Genomic DNA, 15,628 nt, shown 5'->3' with positions numbered 1-15,628 from the left:
ATGTAAATTAAAAATGCATGCACACAAAACAGCAATATATATTTTTACAAGAGCACACACAAACAGAAAGATCCCCAAGAAAGGATAAGCAGGTAGAGAAGGGGAATGGACAGAAGCAGAGATAAGTAACTTAATCAATCTGTCATCTAATCTATAATTAATCAGGGCAGAGTTCTAGCAGGACCTATGAGAATGGAGGTCCATGAACTGAAGAACAGGAGCAATCCAACGCTCCAAGCCTAACGAAGGTGTAAGGAAAAAGACAGGAAACGCCAAAAGAGCTGGGCTCTGCTGACACAGCCACAGGGCCCAGGAAGCTCTTCTGCTACTGAATGGCTTAGAGCTCAAAAGATTCTGTGTGGAAAAGGGTCTGAGATGAGGCCTGGGCTGAATTCAAAGAGGCTCAGCATTCCTATGGAAGGCATGGATCCTCTTTCCTCCAGACTGTTAGGTCTGTATGTTCTGGTAGCTGCAGGCTGTTCTTTAGAAAATAGACCCCTTAGACCCAAAGCCTGCTTCCTACAGACACAGAACCACTGTCTATGTGATCCCTTCAGAACACACCCTCCCAGGCCCTCCGGGGAGCTTCAGCTTTTCCTGTAGCAGGGTCTCGCCCTACCTACCTGGACCGGTGGTGTCCTCTTTATAACCTGGAGGAGAAAAGAGGGACAGATATGAAGCAAGTGTTCAAGACAGGATGACAGCAAAGAGCCGCATTTTTAAATTAGTTCACTCATTTGTTCACCAAATAGGTCCTAATCTCCTACTCTGTTCCCAGCCTGGAGCCAGAGGCTGGGGAGACAGAGGTGTGTCAAACAGAGCCTACTCTCAAGGAATACAGTGTCCAGCAAGGCAGACAGAGGTAAATACACAACTGCCTGCATGCGATCAGTGCAGGGACTGAGCCGCGGCCATCGGGGGAGCCCAGAAGAAGTGGTGGACAGAAAAGAACCACTTCAATGGGAGGAGGGCTTACTGTGCCAGGTGTTAAAGATGAGAGGGTAAAACAGAAATGAAAAGTGATCATCACACTCCTGGCAGAAGAAACACTGTGGTGTATGCCAGAGACTCCAGAGGATGAGGGGCAAGGCCTGTGAGGGCAAGAGATGAGCCAGGGGAGGAGAGCCAGGCATCAGTCACGAAGGCCTCGAAAGCTGAGCCAAGAAGCTGGGGTGAGACCTTCTGGGTAAAGGGAGATCAACAGAGGTAAGACTGAGCCAGGCGTGTATTGTGAAGGCAGCATAGATATTAGACAGGAAGATGACAAGACGGAGAGCACGGGGATCCCACCAGAGGCTCTGCAGACCTAATGCAGAAACGAGGAGGTCTGAATGAGCAAGCGACTGCGAGAACAGACGGCGAGCTGTGTGTGGGACTTAGGATCACACCTCAGTTTCTGGTCTTGGAGAAGAGCAGCTGCCATCCACTGAGTTAGGAAACAATGAGAGAAGTCAGTTGGTAGGAAGATGAAGGCCTCAGCTTTGGCTCCAAGGGGTTGAGACGTTTCTAGGTCTTTCAGGTGAAACTATTCAGGAGGCAGCTGCACATCCAGACACATTTTATGAGACACCATCACATAAACGGCAGCTCAAGTGAGTTCACCCAGGGAGCAGTTAACAGACAAGGAGCAGGAAACACAGAGAGCAGCTTAGGGGACACCAACACGTCGGGGATGAGCAGAGCAGGGTGGCCTGGGGCAGACACAGAGGAGAGAGGGAGTGATCCTTGAGGTACAGGAGACTCAGGACCCACAGAAAATGAAAGAGGAGGAAGTGGTAACAAGGCCAGGGACCTCCAGGGTGGAGACATCCCTGGGAGGAGCTAAGGGTTAAGTGGGGAGCGAGGAGGCACTGGCAGGAAGCATGGAGTGAAGACATCTGGGGAGTCTGGCTGTGAAGGGGCAAGAGATTGGGGAGGAAAATCAGCAAGGCAGAAACGAGAGGATACCTATGAGAGAGGGTGATGGATGCAGCATCGCACAGGGAGCCCGCACTGCACCAGAAGCAGGCCTCTCTGACTCCTAAAGAAGCAGGTGAGGGTGGTGTTGAGCAGTCCAGTCTGGAGGGGCCCCTGCGGGTTGGGGATTCGGTTCAAGAAGAAAGCACCCGAAGCCTTTGTTTTCTGAGGGAATGATGGGCTGCTAAGGAAGGAAAGCTGGGTTGGAACAGAGGATCTGGGAAGAAGGTGAATTTTAGAATATTCCTGTAAGTGGATGGGACCAAGAATTTTCCTGGGCCAAAGAACATGTCCAAGTGGGGTCTCCAGGGGGACTCAGCTCCGTGGGAAGATCAGAGCCAAGGGTGGAAGGGGAGCCTGTGAGAGGCCCGAGGATGCTCTGGAGAGGGTGGCTTGGGTGGTGGGGACATTAGCCATGCTGTCCAGACTGGCAGCGAAGGAAGCAGCTGCCAGTGGAGGAGAGAAGGCAGGGGTTCCCCACACCGCCGGTCCAGGGGGCTGTAGGACAGGCGTGGCCTGATGCAGGAGGCCAGAGCGGGCAGAAGTTTAAGATCCTGGAATCGCCCTGGTGAGGTCCTGGGAGCGAGCAGTAGAGAACAGCTGACCGAGGGGTGGGTTGGCCGCAAAAGTCCTCCACCGAGGAGTGGGCAGCCACACCCCCGGGCCAGTCCCTGGCCTCCAAGGCCAGGCGCCGAACCGGAGGCAGAGCAGCGCTGGGGGCGGGGAGAGGGAAGGTAGAACTGGGAGGAGCGCCCACCTCACCCGAGCTCAGGGGCAGCAGGAGAAGCAGCAGCAGCAGGATGCCACGGCTCAGGACCGAGGGCCTGGAGGCTCCCGGCCCTGCACTGAGGTTGGACCAGGAGACGGCCATGAGGCTGGGGAGGTGCCACCTGGCGGCTGCGGAGACCGTTCCGAAAGCCCAGCACGTGCCGGCATCCGCACACGTGACCGCACTCTAGCACGTGATGGCTCCGGGAATTCATGACCGCTCCCCTGCAAGACTGGCCCATTTCCCGCACCTCCACCTTCTGCCCGTTCCTGAGGACGACCTGGGAGCCCTGGGTCTGGGATTGCTCCCAGGGTGGTGGGCCCCATGAAAGCAACTCCAAGGGTTTTAAGTTGGTGTCCCAGTGAAGGTGCACCGAATCCCTGGGCTACTGATGGCACCTTGTTGCCCAGCCTCTGACTACACCCTTGGTCCCCTGGGCCCGATGCATTGGAGAGTTTCACAATTACTCTTAGTCTGAGAATCTGGAAAGCTGGAGAAAGCACAAAAAAGGAAAAGAACGGTAAGGCTAGGGCATTAGAGAAGATATCTTTGAGAAAGTGATATTTGAGCTGGACCTACGACTGCTATAAAACAAGGACTCTTGGAGGAGACCAGAGAAAGGAAAGACATGTGTCTTCTTCCACAGACAACCAGAAAGATCGTGGCAGCTAAAGAGAATGGTGGCTTATGCCAGGCCTTGCACTTCCATAGAGATTTTTTTTTTTTTTTTTTTTTTTTTTTGCAGAAGGATACTGTCTTTGGATCTGCCAGGCATGGCAGAGATTGGGAGGTGATCAGCTGGACTTGGAGCCACATTCCCTCCCCAGCCTGGCATGTAAGTGGGTCCACATGAATAGAGTGATATGTGCCACTTCCATGCCAAGGCAGTCAACAGAAGGTTAATCCAGAGAATTGCTTCTCAAAGTGAAGTCTTCAGGCAAGCTAGGAACTTAGAAATGTAAAGGTCTTTAGGTCTTTCAGGTAAATGTACATTCTTGTTAGAAATGTACATTCTTTTAGGTCTTTCTACCTGAAAGACAGAGAATGTAGGCCCCATCTCAGACCTATAGAATTGAAAACTCCAGGGGTGTCCGGGCACGGTGGCTCACACTTGTAATCCTAGCACTTTGGGAGGCCAGGGTGGGCAGATCACGATGTCAAGAGATCAAGACTATCCTGGCCAACATTGTGAAACCCTGTCTCTAATAAAAATACAAAAATTAGCTGGGCATGGTGGCACACGCCTGTAGTCCCAGCTGCTCGGGAGGCTGAGGCAGGAGAATTGCTTGAACCTAGGAGGTGGAGGTTGCAATGAGCCAAGATTGTGCTACTGCACACCAGCCTGGGTGACAGAGTGAGACTCCATCTCAATAAATGAATGAATGAATGAATGAAAATAAAAATAAAGAAAACTCCAGGGGTGGAACTAGGAACCAGTAATCTATAAGTTTTGTTTAAGAGATGAGGTCTCCTTCCATCCCACAGGCTGGAGTGCAGTGGAATGATCATACATCACTGCAGCCTCAAACTCCTGGGCTCAAGAAATCCTCCTGCCTCAGCCTGCAGAGTAGCTGGGATTATGGGCACAGGACACTATGCCCAGCTATTTTTTTTTTAAAGAAAAGAAAAGGAAAAAGAAAGAATAAAAAATAATTTTTAAAAAATGAAGAAGAGGAAGAGAAAGAAGGAGAGAGAAGGGGGGTGTTGCTTTATTGCCTGGGCTAGAAAGCAGTCTAAAAATGGGTGTGCCTATAATTGTGCTTAATAATAAAGACATGGGAAAAAAATGAGGGAAGAAAATAACAAACAAGCAGCCAACCAATATTTAATTTAAACCTGTAAATAGGTGTTATGTGGTACTGATAAGAGTGTATATTTTGTGTATTTAAAGTGGAGAGTTCTATAAATGTTAATTAAGTTCAAATCCTGGATATCGTTGTTAATTTTCTGTCTCATTGATCTGTCTAACATTGATGTTGAAGTCTCCCACTATTATTGCGTGGGAGTCTAAGTCTCTTTATAAGTCTTATATAACGGGGTATTCCTGTACTGGGTGCGTATATATTTAGGATCTTTAGCTCTTCTTGGTGCATTGATCCTTTTATCATTATGTAATGTCCCTCTTTGCTTCTTATGATCTTTGTTGCTTTGAAGTCTATTTTATCGGAGGCAAAAATTGCAACTCCTGCTTTTTATTTATTTATTTATTTTTGCTCTCCATTTGGTTGGTAAATCTTTCTCCATCCCTTTATTTTGAGTCTTTGTGTATCCTTGCATGTGAGATGGGTCTGGATGCAACATACCAATGGGTTTTGGCTTTTTTTTACCTGTCTGTGTCTTTGGATTAGGACATTTATTTAGAATTAATAATAATTTATGTGAGTTTAATACTGCCATTTAATGTTAGCCGGCTATTTTGCCCATTAGTTGATGTAAATTCTTGATTATGTTGATGCTCTTTACTTTTTGGTATTTTTTAGAAAGGCTGATACTGGTTGTTTGTTTCTATGTGTAGTGGTTCTTTCAGAAGCTCTTGTAAAGCAGGCCTGGTGGTGATAAAATCTCTGAGTGCTTGCTTGTTCACAAAAGATTTTATTTTTCCTTCACTATGAAGCTTAATTTGGCTGGATGTAAAATTCTGGGTTGAAAGTTCTTTTCTTTAAGGATATTGAATATTGGCCCCCACTCTCTTCTGGCTTGTAGGGTTTCTGCTGAGAGATCTGCTGTGAGTCTGATAGGCTTCCCTTTGTGGGTAACCTGACCTTTCTCTCTGGCTGCCCTCAGTATTTTCTCCTTCATTTCAACCCTGGTGAATCTGGCGATTATGTGCCTTGAGTTTGGTCTTTTTGAGGAATATCTTTGTGGTGTTCTCTGTATTACCTGGAGTTGAATATTGTCCTGCCTTGCGAGATTGGGAAAGTTTTCCTGAATAATATCCTGAAGCGTATTTTCCAGCGTGGATTGATTCTCTTTATCACATTCAGGTACACCTATCAAACGTAGATTAGGTCTTTTCACATAGTCCCATATTTCTTGGAGACTTTGCTCGGTCCTTTTTATCCTTTTTTCTCTAATCTTGTCTTCTCATTTTATTTCATTAAGTTGGTCTTCGACCTCTGATATCTTTTCTTCTACTTGATCAATTCGGCTGTTAAAACTTGTGCATACTTCGCAAAGTTCTCATGTTGTGTTTTTCAGCTCCATTAATTCACTTATATTCCTCTCTAAATTGTGTATTCTTGTTAAGATTTCGTCAAATCTTTTTTCAAAGTTCTTAGTTTCTTTGCATTGGGTTAGAACAAGTTCTTTTAATTCCCAGAAGTTTCTTATCATCCACCTTTTGAAGACTGCTTCTGAAAATGCAACACACTCGTTCTCCATCAGGCCTTGTTCCGTTGCTGATGAGGAACTGTGATCCCCCGTAGAGGGAGAGGCGTTCTGGTTTTGGGTATTCTCAGCCTTTTTAGGCTGGTTTCTTCCCTTCATTTTAGATTTATCCATCTGTGGTCTTTATAATTACCGTCTTTGTAATTGCGTTTCTGAGTGGACGTCCAACTTGTTGATTCCCAGCGCCGGAATCTGAGCAACCCACGGCGCCGGCAGCGTTAAGATTGATGGTGCTTTTCTGACTCTGCACCAAGAACCGCCACACCAAGGCAGCAGCAAAACCACCTCGCTGGCCACAAGAGTCGTGCTGGCCACCCATGGGGCTCCTCTGCAGGGAATCTCCTGGTGTGTGAGCAACAAAAATTTGTCTGAAAGTGTGGCGTCCTCTCGTTCTCTGCTCTTTCGCTGGGAGCCACAATCCCAAGCTGCTAGTGATCAGCCATTTTGGATCTCTCTCTCTCTCCTGCCCAGCTATTTTTTTTTAAGAGCTCAAGCTCCTGGCCTCAAGGAATCCTCCTGCCTCAGTCTTCCAGGTAGCCAGGATTATAGGCATGAGCCACTGTGCAGGCCAGTAATCTGTATTTTCACAAGCCTTAGGGGATTCTGATGCAGGTAAAGCATGAACTACAGGACTAAGAGCACGCTACGAAACGGAGAAAGCTACCTGCTGATCAACAACACCAGAATGGGATGTTCTAGGAAAAAAAGTTAAATTTGTTTTATTTATAAATAAATCAGTGGTTTCTTAAAGCAAGTAGTACTATATTCATTAAGAGACTGCGTTTGATTTAAGCTCTCAGTCTCAGCCTTCCTCAGACAATAGAAGGGACTGATTCAGACTGAAGCCCACCCATACCTGGGGGTTAAACATTCAACCCTAAAAAGGGCAAAAGGCAAGAAGTTGGGAGGGAGTTGATCAGCAGCTAGACAGACTCCAGGACCCCAGACTTTGTAATGAGGAGAGAGAACCCATGTACAGTACAGTGAATCTCTCTTGCCCTTCTCCCGGTGGGAACACATGTCTTTGGTAACCAAGTGGGAGGGAGCAGCAAGGAGAAGCAGTAGAGGAAGAGCAATATTTCTCACACCCCAACTTCACTCTTGGGCCCACTTCCAGTGTCTCTTGATCCCCTATCTCTAGCTGTAAAGGCTGTTAAACTCAACTACAGAGCTCCCTGCAGTGATGCTGATGGCTATAACAGGTATACAGGGAACAAGACCCACTGGCTAAAACCATCCCTAGAGCTCATGTCTGAGGAAGCAGGGCCTGCCTCACCGGTCCCTCTACATTTTAATAGCTTCCTTCCTTCTACCATAAATAGCTTCCTTCGTTAAATGGGAAACCATTAATCTACAAGTATGTTATAGGCCACCAAACTCCCCAGGTGAGCGCAGCTTCAGTAACAGGAGACTCTCCAAACATTTATTCAGTTGATTTTTGAAAACTCCACACTCCATAACTGCCTCAACACAACTTGTGGTGTCCCTGAAAGCGGCCACTGAGGCACTGAGGAAGGGGGTGCCAACAATGGGTTGCCCCAAGAGAGCTGGTGGGGCAGAGGCTGTCCACTCACAGAGGGACCCACACTTGGCTACAGGGGAACTTCTCCCAGCCCCAGACAACTGAGCCAGAGTGGAAGTCCCAGGCCTCACACCTCTCCAGGGACCTGGGAATGCCTCCTTCACTCTCTCTGAGCAATCGCCCAGCTGGCTGGTTTCACAAAGTCTCAGGTGGGAGTCCTGAAACTAGAACCACGTCTAACGCTTGCTTCAAGGTTGATGATGTCTCTTCCTTCATAGATGTTCCCCCAGATATCAATGAGTCACCGTGGCCCCCTGGCAGGGTGGCTGGTCCTCTAGCTGGAATTGGTTCATCCCTCCTTCCCACCAAGCAGAGCACAGCCCTCGTGCAGGCACGGCGGAGGCAGGTGACCAGAGCACCAGCCAGGGACATTTTCCAGGCCCCAGTCTCCCCGCCATGCTTTATTGTGTGGATCTCCAGAGGGCCCGTGGATTCCAACTGGGATTTGCAGAAAGGGCATTGAGAAGGAGTGGGAGGCTGGTCAGAGGAGATGCCTAAGTGTGAGACTCAGAAACAGCAGGAGAGTGGAATGGGGTCTGATCACGGGGTCACCAGGATGCCCAGGGGCATCACCAGACACAGGAATAGAGTGAGAAAGTTTGCTGAATCCAGACAGGAAGCTTGTTTCAGTTGATCAACAATCCATTGCTTGTAGAAACTAACTTCCGTGTAAACTCCAGGATATCCTTTGCGACCGCAGCCAATGCCCCAGCTCACAATCCCCACCTGGACCCATACGCCATTTAATTCACAGACCAGGGGTCCCCCAGAATCTCCCTGGAAAAAGAAAGACAATCACTGTAGGAAACAAATAGGCTCCACATCAGAGCAGGCTGATTGCACTGCGATGCGCTGCAGAGCCAGGCACTCAGGGGGCTCCCCGGGAACCCCGAAGACCCTCCTAGCCTTAGGTATCTGTCAATATGAGAGCTGAGAACTGATGATTTCCAATAAAGCAAAATCATGCACCTACTGAAAAGGCGGGTTCCAAAAAACTTAATACACATGATGGAATCGTGCCTACTCTGAGACAATAATGAGTCTAGTGCTTACCTGAGTGGTAATACTGCCTGTCACACAGAAGGAGCCCACATGGAGCACGCATTGTTGGTGGGACCTGCCTGATTCACCCCTCCTCCCACTCCAGGCTGTGTTAGCTGCTCTCTCCTGAAGGATCAGGAAGGCTGCCCAGGAGAGCCTTGCTGGCTGGTCCTCACGTCCCATTACCATGAATGAGGGTAAACCGAGGGGCTAGGAGATAACCCAGGCCCTACTGGCTGCGGACGAGGAAGCTCTGAGGAGACAACTGCAATGCTGAGGCAGCAAGAGGCCCATGAACTGACCTGACAGGCATCCTTCCCTTGGTCACTGTAGCCACAGATGGTCCCCTCCTTGACTGTCTCACTCTCGTGTCCCATCTTCTTGAGTACCTCTCTACATTTCTCATGGCGAATAATTCTTAGCTCAGCTTCCTGAAGAAAAGCTGTCCCTGATCCTGAAGTTGCAAAGAGACCATTTACAAGAGAACAGATCTTCACAAAGTGAGAGGACAGGAGCCCCCAGTGCCCACTCTGAGTCCTGATCAGTGTTAACACAACCGCCAAGTTAAAGGAAGTCAGGGCAGTGGATATTGTCCCCACTTGACAGAGAAGGAACCTTGAGCCTAATGTTGATGTGAACAAAGAAAAGGACAAGAAATAAAACCAAGACAGTAAAAGGAAAAACAAATCAGGGGAGGAAGAGGTTTGCTGGCCTGAAAAGTCCCAACCAAGTATCTGTCACTCTGAGTATCAGCAGAAATGACAAGCTGTCCTGTGCATCTGTAAAGCATCTTTACTTTCTAGAGCAGGATCACAGACTCTTGAACAGGTAGTGCCTTTCCCTAAGGATGGGAGCCAACGCAGCCTCACTGGTAGGGTTGCTCTGGCTTGGCCTACACCACTAGGGCGAAGAAGTTCAACCCATCAAGGCAGGTACTTCTAGTGACGGATGGCTCCTATTGGCAGACAGCTCATCACCCTGAGCTGAAATTCACCCCGAAGAGAACCCACTACACCTGGCCTCCAAGCCCCCAGCTCCCGAAATAACAACAGAAATTCATAACACAGTTGTCAAATTACTTCCTAGCGGCATCTTCACCCTCCTCCCTTACCCACCTGCTAGAAAGTGGCCTCCCTGCCTCTCCCAGTAGCTTGCAGGCCAACCCCAGCCCACCGGGCGGTCCCACCTCAGCATCCCACTCGCCGATCTCACCATTCTCTACTGTTTTCCCCCATCCGGTCACCCAGCACTCTGTCCCAGCTTTCACTTTGAAAAACTTTTTGGGGAGGCACACAGGCTGGATATGTGAGGAGTAATTCGCAGAGTAGGCGAGCAGAACAACGGCAACGTCGTTTACCAACGTGGTGGCATCAAAATCGCTGGGAAAAATGATGTCTTGAACCGGGATCACCGGTGCCGTTTTGGAATCAGCCACAAAGTAAGCGTCTCCCAGCTTCACCCTGTAGTCCAGGTCGGCGCTGAGAGAAAAGATGGACTTCACGACGATCCTGGGGGGGGTCTATGCTCTCTCCTTCCACGCCTTCCAGGTGCTTCCCAGCCTGGTCCCATCTTCCTATGACAGCCAGCAGCCACCTCCCTCCCTCAAACCATATCCCCCCAGGACCCCTGACCCCTTTAGCCTGTGGTCCCCAGACCAGCGGCTGCAGGGGCAGCACCCGCAAACTTGTTAGAAACGCAAATCCTCAGGTCTCACCCAGACTGGATAAAAACTATGGGGCTGTCACTCCCTTTTACAGAAGCTCAGGCAGGGGGGACAGACTGGCTCCAGGTCCCACAGCCTGAGCCGGGCCCAAACTCAGCCCGGAACACTCACCCATAGATGCAGTGGGCGGCCGTGAGCACCCAGCGCCTGCCGATCAGGGAGCCTCCGCACATGTGTCCTTGGCCGGTCTGCAGGCTCACCTGCCAGGGCCACTTCTTTTCTGGGGCCGGTAACCCGCCGGTGATCCTGGAAATCCGATGGCCGCAGGCTGGTGGGCTCAGTAAAGAGAGGGGACTGGAAGTGAAGCCACTGCCCCCCCGCCGCCCCCGCCCCGCGGCCGGGGCGGAGGCGGGTTGTCCGGCCCCCTCCAATCCGCTAGGCCGGGGTCGGACCCTCCCCGCGCGCCCCCGCGCCCGCCCCAGCAGGCCGGCGCAGATCTCGCACCATAGACAAGATCGTGAGGGAGCCTCCTTCGAGGGTCGGAGACCCAGTCTCCCACTGCCGAGGCTGAAGTCACCCGGGATCCTGGAGGCCCTGGAGCCACAGAGGTTTCTGGAATCTTCGGGAATTGCAGGCGCATGGGAGGCGTCCGGGCCTCTGGGCTTGCCGGGGTCACTCTGGAAGCCTCCTCGGGTCGGTATGGCTCACCTGGTGAAGACGGGCACGCACGACAACAGGAGCTGGCCCGGGGTGCCTCCTCCCCATCCGCCTGTTCCCACGGCACCCCCACGGCCACCCCACACCCAGCGTGGGCGCAGCCCGGTGCCCACTCCCAGCCTCACCGAGCAGGGGCTGAAGGAGCTGAAGCCAGGCCAGGAGGTGGAGGCTCAGGCGGGTGCCTCCACGGCCCCTGCGGAGGCCGCCTCGGGACGCCATGAGCAAAGCCGGCTCGCATCGTGGCGCCCCCTCGCGGCGCCCCGGCCCGGGTCCCGGTGTTGGCGGGAACCCGCTGTGCCGCGAGATCTCGGGCGGCTCTCGCGAGCCCTGGTCACTCAGCAAAAAGTCATCCGGGTGGTGCTGTGAAGGAAGCGGCTTTCAGTGTGTGATTCGCCCTGTGGACCTTAAGATAGAGATTTTCCGGGATTCTCTGGTTGAGCGTAATCTTTTTTTTTTTTTTTTTTTTGAGACGGAGTCTCGTTCTTGTCACACAGGCCGGAGTGCAATGGCGCGATCTCGGCTCACCGCAACCTCCGCCTCCTGGGTTCCTGCGATTCTCCTGCCTCAGCCTCCCGAGTAGCAGGGATCACAGGCACGCGCCACTGCGCCTGGCTAACTTTTGTATTTTTAGTAGAGACGGGGTTTCACCATGTTGGCCGGGCTGGTCTCAGACTCCTGACCTCACGCGATCCTCCTGCCTCGGCCTCCCAAAGTGCTAGTTTAGGTGTGAGCCACTATGCCTGGCCCAAGCTGAGTGACATCTAATCACTGCACACTCTTCAAAGCAGCAGGAAATACCGTCTACCCACTGGAAACAGAAAGCGCCTGCTGGCCTGCGGGGGTCCCAGCTACTCCGAAGGCTGCGGCGGAAGGACCGTCCAGCCGGGACAATATGTTGAAATGCCGTCTCTTTACAAAACAAAAAAGTGTGATAATAGAAAAAAATACAAGTGGCTATGATCAGTCCTAACACAATAGCAAATGGGTTGAAAAAAACAAACGAAAGAATTGATCTTTTTTGTTTTTCTTTCTTTTTCTTTTTTTTTTTTTTAATTAAAGATGGGGTTTCACCATGTTGGCCAGGCTGGTCTTGAGCTCCTGGCCTCAGGTGATCCACCCACCTCGGCCTCCCAAATTGCTAGGATTACAAGTGTGAGCCTCCGCACCCGGTGAAAAAATTTGTAATTAGAGAAAAAAGATATCCAGAAATATACTATGTGAATAGACAAATTTAAAACAAAAAGATACAGATAAATTGGACGGGGGGATAGAAAAAAAGACGCAGATAAATTGGAAAGGGGATCGGAAAGGGGGAACAGAAAGGAGGGATAGAAATACCAAGCAAATCTGAAACACAAAGTAAATGGTATAGCAATTTTCTTTCTGGATCATAGTATTTAAGGCAAGATCATGATAAAGGGACAAAGAGAAGTCTTATTATATAAAGTAAAAACAAGAAATGATCAAGAAGATGCAGTGAAAAGCCTGTAATACACAAAGAAACAGGTGACCAATTAACGGGAGACTGCAGTTTTTTATATGTTCCCCTTAAGAAACTGCTGGATTACACAGACAAAATTAAGCAAAGATATAGAAGATTTAACTATCACAATGAATAATCTCCACTTTAGCTATGTAAATTTTACAACTCCCAACAGAGAACACTTGCTCAATGACCACAGAGGGAACATTCAGAAACAATGCCACAGAGAACAATAAACTCCAGGGAATCATTGGTCTACGGACTCTGTTCTTGAGTCACAAGTCAATAATATTAAAATCAACTTTCAACATATCAAAAAAATCCCCTTTCTGAAACAAAAACAAAACCTTTCTAAGTGGTTCTCCTATAAAAAGAAAATCATGCAGGAAATAATGAACATTTAGAGGTGACGGCCAATGAAAGCACTGCATATCGAAGCATCCAGTCCCTGAAAGTAATTCACAGCTCTGACAAGATCAGAAAAGAAAGACTGATATCAAATGAGCTAAACATTCAACTCAGAAACTGAAAAGGATCAATGGAGCAAACTCAAAGAAAGAATTTGTGACAAGGGAGAAAACAATGAAAAAAGGAGACAGAAATCAATAAAGTAGCCAGGCACAGCATCTCAGGCCTGTAGTCCCAACACTTTGGGAGGCTGAGGTGGGAGAATCACTTGAGCCCAGTAGTTCAAGACAAGCCTGGCAACATAGTGAGAACTTGTGTCTACTAAAGTAAAAAAAAACTAGCAGGTGTGGTGCGTGCACCTCTAGTCCCAGCTACTTGAGAGGATGAGGCCGGAGAATCATTTGTGCCCAGGAGTTCAAGGGTACAGTGAGCCATCATCAGGCCGCTGCACTTCAGCCTGGGTGGTAGAGTGACACCCTCTCTCTAAAAAAAAAAAGGAAATCAATAAAATAGAGAAAAAATTATGGAGAGGATTAGCACAATCAGAATTTTGTTCTCTGAAAAGCCTAATAAAATAGATAACATTCTAGTAAGACTAAGATAAAGAAAAAAAGCAAAATACGGAATGAAAAAGGGAAAGCGACTTAAAGAGATATTTTTAAATTATCTATGATAGATATTTTTCACTATAAAAGAATATTGGCTGGATCCATATAAAAGAATTATGGCTCATGCCTGTAATCCCAACACTTTGGGAGGCTAAGGCAGGAGGAGTGCTTGAGCCCAGGAGTTTGAGACCAGCCTAGGCAACATGGTGAGACCCTGCCTCTGAATCAAATCAAATCAAATGAATTAGCTGAGCATGGTAGTGCATGCCTGTAGTCCTAGCTACTCAAGAAGCTGAGGCAAGAGGATCACTTGAGCCTAAGAAGTTGAGGTTGCAGTAAGCTATGATTGCACTACTGCCCTCTAGCCTGGGTGACAGAGAAAGACCTTGTTTTGAATAATAATAATAATAATAATAAAGAAAGAAAGAAAGTTATTAAATGCTGACTTCTCCTTCTGGCCATGGAATACAAAAAGATTGACCTTCCCACCTGCAACAACCAAAAATGGACAAAAATCTAAAACGATGGTTTTTAAAATATTGAACACTAACCAAAAAAAAAAAAAAAAAAAAAGAATCCCTGTAGATGGGGAACAAATGGAGTAAGCCCTATGATTGCCTCCGGTTTATGACTTGAGAGGATTTCCAGGCCACAGTACAGAGAAGGAGAACTAAGGTGGAATCCAGCAGGTCCCCAGGAGGTGAGCAGGTGTCGCTGCGAGGCCAGGAACACAGAGGCAGCTGTGTTGATAGAATACTGCGGAGGAGAGAGTTGCACAAAGAAAGAAGGTAAAAATCTGCAGAGGCTCCCTGCTGTGGTTTGGATGTTTGACTCCTCCACATCTCATGTTGAAATTTGATCCCCAGTGTTGGGGAAGCAGGGCCTAACAGAATGTGTCAGGATCATAGGGGTGGGTCGCTCATAAATCATTAATGCCCTTCCTGGAAGAAAAGGAGTGAGTGAGTTCTCACTATATTAGTTGCCAAGAGAGCCTGGCACACCGATGTCTCCTCTCTTGCTTCCTCTCTTACCATGTGATCTCTACATACCAGCTCCACCTTGCCTTCTGCCATGAGAGGAAGACTGAGGCTCTCATCAGAAGCAGATGCCGGCCCCATACTTCTTTATAGCCTAGAGAACCATGAGCCAAATGAACCTCTTTTCTTTATAAATTACCCAGCCTCACATATTCCTTTATAGCAACACAAATACTCCCCCTTGAGTATTAAACTGAGTATTGATCAGTGCATGTCTGTGAGGAAACTACCTGAAGCTAGAGAAATAACCACTGCAAAGAATCAGAAATAACAATGCCTGCTGCTCATACAGGGCCAAGAAGAGAGCCTGCTTCCATTAGTCAGACAAAAAAAAAAAAAAACCTCAAGATTCATGGAACACCAAGTAGAGTATCCAGGAAGGCAGGAAGGTCTTGTCCCAGCAATGCAGAACAATTAGGCCTAGACTGAGAATTGTCCTGCTTAAAAAGACTTAAAAGCAAGATCTGAAAAGAACAAACAGTTTCTAAGTAATTTAAATGCATCCCCAAAGCAAAGCTCAAGAATATTTATAAGAATATGAAAATATCAAACAGCCAACAAGGTAAAAGTCACAATGTCCAGTATCCAATCAAAGAATACTCAACATGCAAGAAGCATGAAAATACAATGGATAATGAGGGGAATAATCAATTAACCTTATCCTCTCAGAACTGACACAGATGTTAAATGAACAGGCAAGGGCATTAAAACAGTCATTGTAACTTTAAGGTATACATATACATATAGATTCAGAAAGTTCAGGAGAGCTATTTAAGATGAAAAAAGACCCAAACAAACTTCTAAAACCAAAACTGCCATGTATGTTAGAAATACACTGATGCGATTAGTAACATTTTAAACTTTGTGGAAGAAAAGATTAGTAAACTTGAAAACCTAACAATTAAAAAAAAATTCAGACTGAAACAGAAAGAAAAGAGTGTGTGAAAAAAAAAAAAAAACCAACCAGAGACCATCAG

General features: G+C 48.1%; 1 protein-coding gene across 1 annotated transcript; it reads right to left on the bottom strand.

Moving 5' to 3' along the window:
- Nucleotides 1–8,177: 8,177 nt before the first annotated feature.
- Nucleotides 8,178–14,732, bottom strand: LOC120367191 (serine protease 44-like). The gene is made up of 7 exons (XM_074403523.1): nt 14,664–14,732; nt 11,241–11,475; nt 10,976–11,106; nt 10,570–10,895; nt 9,948–10,213; nt 9,038–9,189; nt 8,178–8,471 (listed from the first exon to the last, which is right to left on the bottom strand). The coding sequence occupies exons 1-7, from the start codon at nt 14,730–14,732 to the stop codon at nt 8,235–8,237; spliced, it is 1,416 nt and encodes a 471-aa protein (XP_074259624.1). The 3' UTR covers nt 8,178–8,234.
- Between the last annotated feature and the right edge of the window lie 896 nt (nt 14,733–15,628).

Source organism: Saimiri boliviensis, chromosome 8, assembly GCF_048565385.1.
Source record: "Saimiri boliviensis isolate mSaiBol1 chromosome 8, mSaiBol1.pri, whole genome shotgun sequence".
Classification (NCBI taxonomy): domain Eukaryota; kingdom Metazoa; phylum Chordata; class Mammalia; order Primates; family Cebidae; genus Saimiri; species Saimiri boliviensis.
The sequence above is the reverse complement of the archived record's forward strand: the minus strand, read 5'-3'. Positions and strand labels throughout refer to the sequence as shown.

Coding starts and splice junctions, on each gene's coding strand:
- LOC120367191 (XM_074403523.1), bottom strand. CDS start 14,732: ATGGGGCCGGCATCTGCTTCTGATGAGAGCCTCAGTCTTCCTCTCATG. Junction 11,476..14,663: donor CAGAAGGCAAGGTGGAGCTG/GTATGTAGAGAT, acceptor CTTCCTTCACAG/CACCACCCGGATGACTTTTT. Junction 10,896..10,975: donor CAGGGCCTCCAGGATCCCGG/GTGACTTCAGCC, acceptor CTATGGTGCGAG/ATCTGCGCCGGCCTGCTGGG.